This window comes from Condylura cristata, unplaced genomic scaffold, assembly GCF_000260355.1.
Source record: "Condylura cristata isolate star-nosed mole 26May11 unplaced genomic scaffold, ConCri1.0 scaffold00003, whole genome shotgun sequence".
Classification (NCBI taxonomy): domain Eukaryota; kingdom Metazoa; phylum Chordata; class Mammalia; order Eulipotyphla; family Talpidae; genus Condylura; species Condylura cristata.
The window spans coordinates 70,580,125-70,589,011 of NW_004567104.1; the positions used below are offsets into that span (position 1 = coordinate 70,580,125).

The 8,887-nt window shown below is 37.7% G+C and overlaps 1 protein-coding gene across 1 annotated transcript; it reads right to left on the reverse strand.

The window, feature by feature from the left end:
• Window positions 1-489: 489 nt before the first annotated feature.
• LOC101628362 (keratin-associated protein 24-1) lies at window positions 490-1,254 on the reverse strand. Its single transcript, XM_004675335.1, has one exon. It carries the CDS (start codon window positions 1,252-1,254, stop codon window positions 490-492), a length of 765 nt encoding a protein of 254 aa, XP_004675392.1.
• Between the last annotated feature and the right edge of the window lie 7,633 nt (window positions 1,255-8,887).

Below are 8,887 nucleotides of genomic sequence, written 5' to 3' on the forward strand. Positions count from 1 at the left end.
CATTCAGTTCTTTATGGTTAAGAATAATGTTTTCTTTTAGCTGATTAGCAAGATTCTAGCAAGACAGTTAACAATACAACTGACAGAAAGAAAAACAACCTAATGTGCTGCAGTCATCAGGTAAACCCACCTTGTCAGGAAAGGTAGGTGAAAACCTCACTGACAGATTGTCATCAGTGATAATCAAAATAAGAAAGATCATGGTGGTTGTATTTCATCTGTACTCTTCAGTGTGTCCACCACAGTCTCAGAAACAAAAAAAAATACCTTCAGAATCAGTCTTCAACACAAAGGACATGAGCAGAGCAGCAGGAAAAAATAGCTGGCAGATGGTAATTGTTTTAGTTAATAAGTCCTGGAGTTATATTTGAGGTTAATGTAACAACATCCTTGAGACATATGAAGTAATTCATCAGAATATTAGAGACGGTTCTAGTAGAATCCTTCCCACTGGACAATTACCAGCAATTAATAACTGGGAGAGGTTGATCAATAACAACTCAGAGGTCTGCAGCCACTGCATAAATACCTCAGAGGAGGGAAGGTACTTGGTATGCAATTCAGAGACCGGAATCTTCTAGAAAGAAAACTCAGTGGTTGACAACTCATGGGCCTATAAGTTGACCCACTTTTGCAATATCTCCCTGGATAACTTGGTGGCTGGCAGCTGTAGGTAACAGAACATGGTGGTGAGAAGCTACTGCGTCGTATTATGCCGAGATTTAGGTAGTTTCTGTACCCCAAACTACCCACTCTGCTGGGCTTTAAGGGTTGGTTCTTGGGCAGGTAATTAAGTTGCCCAAAGCATTTGGAGCCATAGTTGGGGGTCTGACAGGCTTTAGATGTATATCCGCTGGGTGGGGAGCAATGAGATACATACCCCTTGCCCTGAGTGCGTGGGCTACAGCCGGGACTCGGTCCAATGAGGGTAGTTTCGCAGACGCTGCTCTCTTTTCCTACAATTGGAGAGTTGCAGAGCACATGCAGGTTTGATGGGACAGAGCTCGTGTTGCAGTTCTTGAGCTCACAGCTGGGAGAGTTGCAGCTTGGCACTTCACCATAGGATTCTTGGCAGTTATCCAGAAGCCAAAGGTTTCCTTGGTAGCTACTGGGTAAACACAGCCTCAAAGTAGAACTTACATCACTGGAGCAAATTGCAGCCGAGGAGGTCACTGGGATGTAACAATAGGTTCTATAGGACGTTTCTCTGCAGATCCCAGGGAAGCCGGGGAAAGTCATGGAGCCTGAGTCCATGCTCCACCTCGGAGCAAGGTCTGCGTGGCTGCGACCTGAGGACTTTTTATATCTTCCCGGGTTCTTGCCGGCAGCCTGTCCAAACTCTCTTCCTCCTCACTGCCCTAGACAATAACACAGTAACATCTCATTACTGTGTTGTTTAGCTACAGCTGCTGAAGTCTGCATACTCATCTGAAAATAAGTTTATTTTGATTCTTCAAAGTTTCTATAATCGCCACTTTGACCACCACCCATCACTCATTATCTGTAGACCACAGCTCCGGTGAGTAGTGATTTGAATATTAATAGGCACACTCTCATCTGTCAACCAGTGGTTAATGAGGGCTCTTGTGTCTATAGGCTTCAGCAGCCTGGTGATTACAAGGTTAAGGAGGGTAAAGTAAAACAAGGTCCCTGTACTTTTTCACTGTTTTGACTACTGAGAAATAGTGCACAGCCTGGTTCCATATTCTGAAGTAAGCTGAACACTTTGACTGTCTGAACATTGTTACTTTAAAAAGAGAGGGTAAGGCGTTGAGCTACTAAGAGAAAGAATTGGTTCCCCGAAATATGTGTTAAACTCTTCACTCCAGGCATGTACTGGTGCAACATCTTACCCAATATATGCGGCTGACTCCATCCAGAAGACTCACAGCATCCTAGGGAGATGCAGGGACCTATGGGAAAATAAGTGTGTTCCCTTGGGTCACTGGTTGCTAAGTAACAAAGATTCCTGTGAGGCTCCTTTCTTGAAGAATTTCTGCAATATGTAATATCAAAGAATGCCAATTTCTTAAGATTGCAAAGTCCTAATTGATTAACAATATTATGCATCATGTATTCCTTTGGCTCTGCTGTGAAATATAATTTCTGTCACATCTGTGCATTTTTTCCAAATTAAGTTTTACTTATTCTTAATTTGCTTGTGCTTGCTCATGGATTTAATTTTATTCCTGTGTTAAAGAATGTACTTATTTTTGGTTTATACACACATAACTGTACCTATGTTAAAAACTATTTAAATAACCTAAAGAAGTCTGATGAACTGTGTACATGTTAAACAATTTTCATCTCCTTGTGGTGAAGACTGAAGGAAATTTTTTAAAGATTTTAATTAAAAGAGTAGATATTTTGTTCTTGAAAATACAAACTATGATTCATACTCACAGCTTCTATTGGGTGGGAAATAGCAGTGAATTTATTAATGTGATGAATTTAGACAGGACAGCTTCTTCAGACAGGATAAGCTATAGGGACAGTTTGACAAAAGCACCTGTCCTGACAGAAGACAATTAGATTTTTTTTTTAACTGTTCTGGAAAACTTTTCCTTCTGATTTTGTTGTATCCCATAGGTTTGGGGAAGAGATTTTGTCCTCATATTTGTTTCCAAGTATCACAGATTTTCATTTTCTTTTTATAGGTAACATACATTTTTAAAAAAAGATTTATTTATATATGCACACAGAACTGGGGTACAGACCAGAGGTGCAGGAGTGGTGAGAGAATCCACCAGAGTGGGGACAGAACAGGCAGATTGAAGAGGTACATTGCTGAGGGGAGCAGCGAGCAAGTCAGGAGAGGTCTGCTGCACCATGTGGGTCACCTCCAGGACTGGGGATGGAACTCTCACTGAAGTGGCTGTGGCCAGATTGCAGTGCTGTGTCCTAACCCATTGTACCACCAGGGAGGGCCGCAAATTTTGTTTTATATTTCCTCCGTAACCCAATCATTTTTCAAGAATGGGGTGTTCAATCTCCACATAATAAGAATTTTCCTGCTTTCTTTTTGTGGTTGATTTCTAGTTTGATGTCATTGCCATCAGAATTGCACACATATATTAACTTATTCTTTATGAATTAATATATGAATTTTATACATAATGTAAGTGTATATCTCCTCTATTGATCTTTTTCCATTATGCACCACTATTATTTTCTTATTTAAAGCTTCAGTTTCAGTTTCATTAGTTTTATTTCTCAGGACATTCACTTGCTTTTCTGAGTTTTCCTATATACCTTTGAACATTTTTTCCCCCATTTTAAAATTTTTTGGTCATAGCATTTTTGAACTCTGTTTCTGTTGGGAAGGAGGAAATCTTCCATATCTTTGTGACTTCTACAGATTTTTTTTCTCTCTGTGGTGAAATAGCCCCTTGAGGACTCAAGATGCCATGCATTGCATTTTCCATCTTCCCACTTTCTAGCTTTCTAGGTTGCTTTTTTGTTTCAATGCCCTAAACGTGTAGAACTTCTACTTTTTCAGTAGATGGTGTTGTATGCCAGAAAAAACATCTCTGCAGATTCTGGGTTTGGGGATGAGGGTGGGGCCTGGAGGGATCCAGTCATTGGTGAAAATGGTGTGTGGGGGCAGCTCATCCCTCTGGAGCCACTGACAGTCTTCTGGATTTTCAGATCCATGTCTGTATGGTCTGGTAGTTCGACCTTTACCCCCACTTCACAGAATCAGCTTAAGTACCGAGGGGGTTGGTGAAGGGGAAGCATCATCCTGAATATTGTCTTCTCCATTGAGTCTTCACCTCGTCACCTTTGCACATACCTCCCTACAGTTAGAATTGTGCTTCTACAATATACAGTTCTCCCCTGTCCAGAACTAACTTAGCACAAGAGCATGTGTTTGAAACATCAGCCCAGCCCGGGCCACAGTCTCTACTTGCCTCTCTCTACTCACCATTTATACAATATTGAATTACCTCAGTGTATTTTCTGTTAAGGTCAGTGTTGGTCTCCAGTGTCAAGGAGGTGCTTTAATTTTGCCCCAAGTAATGGGATCTTCTGAACCCACTGTCATCCTGGGTTATTTTAGATGATCTTTTCCGTGGGAGAGAAGCAGGGAACTTCTCTGATGCCATTATTCTGGGGAAGTATTGTCAGGAACAGCTTCTAAAGAAAATTTCCCATTCTTGGACTTCTAAATTCCTTATAGACACCATCCTGTCAACCTCTTCCTGAACAAGGTCTAACAGGAGTTAATCCCCCCTTCTCCACTAGATGATTTGAAAGCTTGTATTTTCTTAAGATTTATTTGTTTATTCATACAAGAACCAGTGTACAGGCTAGAGGTGGGGAGGATTCACCAGTGACAGAGAGGGGAAAAGGACAGGTAGGTAGGCTGAATGAAATACACTGCTGAGGGGAGCATCAGGTGGGACAGGAGAGGTCTGCCATACCTCTCCTATGGGTCACCTCCCTGGTTGAGAATCGATATCATGGAGCAGTGGCTGCAGATAGCTTCATAGTGCTGTGCTTTAACCCATTGCACCACCAGGGAGCACCCTGATTTGATTTTTTAATAAGATTTATTGGTTCTTCTATAAGGTGACAGTGAGTAACCTTTATTAAACATATTTTGCTGTTTTATGAAGTGTCGTCTTCATGAAAGAGTCAACCACAGGACCATATTTTCAACAAATTATCTGACTAGAATATCCTAGGATTTAGCCCAATTTTATCCAATACTAAGGCAGGCAACATAAGAAATAAAATACCTAAGACAGGCGATGATCCCATAGAGAAGTTACAGAGATTGGTGAAACTATTTCTATCATGTGTGGTCACTGCTAGTCTTATTTGAGATTTCTTTATAGTGGGTTTCATGGGGGGGGATGTATAATGAATAAATTAGAGAACTAGAAACAACACACTACCCTTAAACTTAATCATAAGTCTTTTTTAAATTAATATAATTCACTCTTACTATAAATCCAAAAATAATGTATAACATTATAACAGCATAATCAATATCAAGAGACTTTAGAGTATAGTTAAATTTATTTTGGCATAATAATATTGTAAATATGATATGTTGATATTTGCGAAGGTAGGTCTAACTCAACTCTTCTTATTTCTTCTCATTTACTTTTATACTTTGCCTTCTTACCATTTCATCACACTAATATAACCTATGATTCCCCTGCTTACCCCTGACTTTCTGTAAATGAGAGCACAGAGGAAATAGTTTTATTTGCAGTTTAGATAATTCTAGAATTCAAAATCACGGTCATCAAGTCATTGATAACATGATTACCCAGTACCTACATGAAGAAAAATAGATATAATATGAATGCAAATTAGGTGGTTCTTTGAGGTTACTTGATGTATTTGTATATTCCTACCTGTAAAATAAGAAAGAATAATATTTGTCAAGGGTATTTTCATAGGAAATGATTGATTGATCACAATGAAGGAGATCACTATGGTGGTTAGAATTATCAGAATATGAGAAGTTGCTTGTAGGAAGGACAGTTTCCTACTGAATACATGGAAGTGTTGAATTCATCAATCAGCTACATACATACATACATGCAAAATAGAATTAAGTTCCAAGTAATAATGATATTCTCTATGCAAGGGTCTAAGAGGGGGGAGAAATTTAAGATGTTATAAGAATTGAAATGGGATTTTTTTCTTATATTGTTCAAGACTATAAGTTCATTTATTTATGCATAGGGGTACAGGCCAGAGGTGCAGAGGCAGTGAGAGGACTCACCAGAGACAGAGTTGGGAGCAGAACAGGCAGATAGACAAGTACACTGCTGAGGGGAGCATCAGGCAGGTCAGGAGAGGTCTGTTGTGCCATGTGGGTCATCTCCGGGGCTGGGGATCGAACTCATGCTGAAGTGACTTTAGCTTCTCAGTGCAATGCTTTTACCTGCTGCACCACCAGGAAGGGCTCCCAAGACTAAAAGTTTTAGAAACACTTAGTGGTTAATTCCCTAAGGCAGTCAGTATTATAATTTGCACTGTTCATTGATATGTTAGAAGACATGTATAAAGTTGGTGGGTGTTTTTTGCTATTTCTTCCCTTCTTCTGTTGGCAGTATTCCAGGTAGTGAAGACCTTTGACACATGATTCCATAATGGGGGTGACATGGGGGCTGGAACAATAAATGCATAATAAGAGGAATAAATAAATCATGGAAATTTTCAGCTTTTAGAATCTTGGAGAATTTTTGTAACTGTGATGCAACATGATGTATTCTGACTGAAGAATCTCATGATTCATTTTTTAGGTGTTAGAAAATATAGGTGCATGTTTAAGTAGAATGACATGTTCAATCAGGACCTTGACAGTCCCTATTTTGCCAAGGTTTTTTTTTTCAGACACTTTTCTCTCATTAAATATATTTAATTGCATAAAATTTAAGTGTCTTAAATTCACAGATGATGATGAAGTGAAAACAGACTGTTTTCTAAATAATCGGAAGCAAAATTATTCAGAGATTATCATGAAAAGTTTTCTTCCTATTTAAGATGTTAATGCAATAGAAATCAAGAATCCTGATCATAAGAGTGCTTTAGTGAATAAGCCAACAAATACCATCACATCCATTGATTCTAGTGCCTATGGCGATATTGTCCTGCTCAGCCATGAAATAAAATAAAAAGATGAAATTTGAAGCTGCTTCATGTTTGTTACTCTAAACTTTCACATGTGTAATTCATCTGCTTCATTTTTGCCCCCATCCCTCAACAATGCTTGATTTAAAGGAACTGATTTGAAGAGATGTTTATCCTAATTATTATCCATGAGGAACAAAAAATTAAAAAGATGACATCAATAGATAATGTTGCAATTCATAGAGGGACTGGAGATTATTAAATAGTTAATATAAATCAAGCTTATTGAGTTTGCCATCTCGAAAGTCTTCTACTCAGAAGAGAATCTAATAGTGTGATGTTACATTCTGTATGTTGTACTAACGATCAGATTTATGTAAGCATCTTAGACTTTAAAGGGCTCTGCAGTTGACAATATTTTTCACATTTATGAGTTGAGTTGGAATTTCAAAGACTTGTGGAAATATATACTCTATGGTAACATTGACACTTGCTTAATATGCATTTCTGTTGATAACATTCAAATAAGAAGATAAGCATTTGTCAGAAGCTGTCAGCTGTTGCGTTAGCCTTTCAGAAGTAATGGCTGTCTTAACTTAAAATTATTTACTACAATACTTCAGTCTCCATGAAATTAAACTGAGCAAGAATTAATCAAAATTTTAATAACAGATGAAGAAAGATGTCTGAAAGACGTTGCTTGGACAACAATGTAAGAAATAATCTCTGGAACTTAATTTGGATTTCTTCCAAAGATGAAGGTTAATCTTTATAGACATCTGGGGTTTTTTGGAATAAATATTCTTCCAAAAACAAAAACATTTCTTTTCAAGCTGTATCCCAGGTGGTCAAAGATGATGGAGTTGAAAATGAATGGTGGACAGGAAAGATTCCAAGCAGCCACTTGGCATCTGACAACACTGATCGCCCATGGAGGGTGCTTGTCTATGGAACAATAGTCCCAGTCCCTTTAGGGACTGTGGCCACAGAGACACCAGATGACCTCCATTGAAATGAAGTCTCTCCTTGAATATACTGTAGAGTGAATACTCTTTTTCTTCCCTGTTCTCTGTCTTTACATTGCCATTGAAGAATCAGGAAGACTGATGCATTTTTCCTAAGAAAGATTTTGAAAAATGATTTTAGGTAAGCATGTAATTATGCAGAACACTTGTGCTATTTCAAATATTTTATGTATTTTTATTTTAAAACATCACAAAAAGCATGACATTTGGAACAAATGGAGGGAAGTTCTTATCTCTGAATTTCACCTTTATTTTTGTTTTGTTTCAGGTAAAGGAAGAAAGAATATTTGACATCTCATGTAGGGAATTTTCAAAGTCAATGTACCCCATTCTTCCTCACAGAAAACCTCAGATAACTTCACATCAGTGTGAAGCCTGTTACTGATAGAAAATAGCAGAAGAGATTGGAGTCACTGAGAGCTGAGAGTGTGAGACATCAATTTGACCATTTGCCCATCTTCCCTAAGAACTTTAAACCCTCCAGATAAATGAAATTTTTCAAACTTTTGCATGCTTCCAAAGAAGATTCCTCTTGATAACTCCCAACAAAAATCCTTCATGATTTAGTCCAAGAATTCACTTCTTTTGTTCTTCATAAAGTGTGAAAATCAGTGATAACCAACTAGTCTGAAAATTCTTCCCCAATGTTCAGGCAGGTTATATAGTTTTGAAAAGAAAACTAAATTTTTCTTTTTAGATCATAATGAAAATATACGTGTTCTCCAAAGAACTACTGATAAGGTATATCTGAAAAACAGGACACCATTGAGGTTAGAGTTACCAAACCAACTCCAATCTGCTCACTAATTTTTCACTAATTAAAATTTAAGTTGGGTGCAGGACATTTGAGGACTGGTCTTATCAATGAATTTATCACTCCAATGTAAATTTAGAAGAAGCACAATGTGCAAATCTAGCTGACAAGTGTCTTAATTAGTGATTTGTGATTCTGTTTGTAGTTTCTCCCAGAGTCTACAGAGACCAGTGTTTCTGTGTTTTATTATATTGTCTGATTCAATATTCTGAATAATTAAAAAGCAACAGAAAATAAAAAAAGAAAAAACCTACTGAGAAGTCATATCCTTCATTAGGGAATGATTGGTTAATTTTACATGATGAGATTAATTTTCACAGATTCATAAAAATATCACACCGGAGAATTTATGATGTTTTTGTTCTCAGATAGTAGCTAATTTAACAATTTCAATTAATGGATTATATGTATATAGAATCTAACCTGTCTTATATGCTATTCCTATTTGCATGAG

What these genes read in the sequence shown, in the direction of transcription:
- LOC101628362 (XM_004675335.1), bottom strand. Translation starts at nt 1,254, where the DNA reads ATGGACTCAGGCTCCATGACTTTCCCCGGCTTCCCTGGGATCTGCAGA.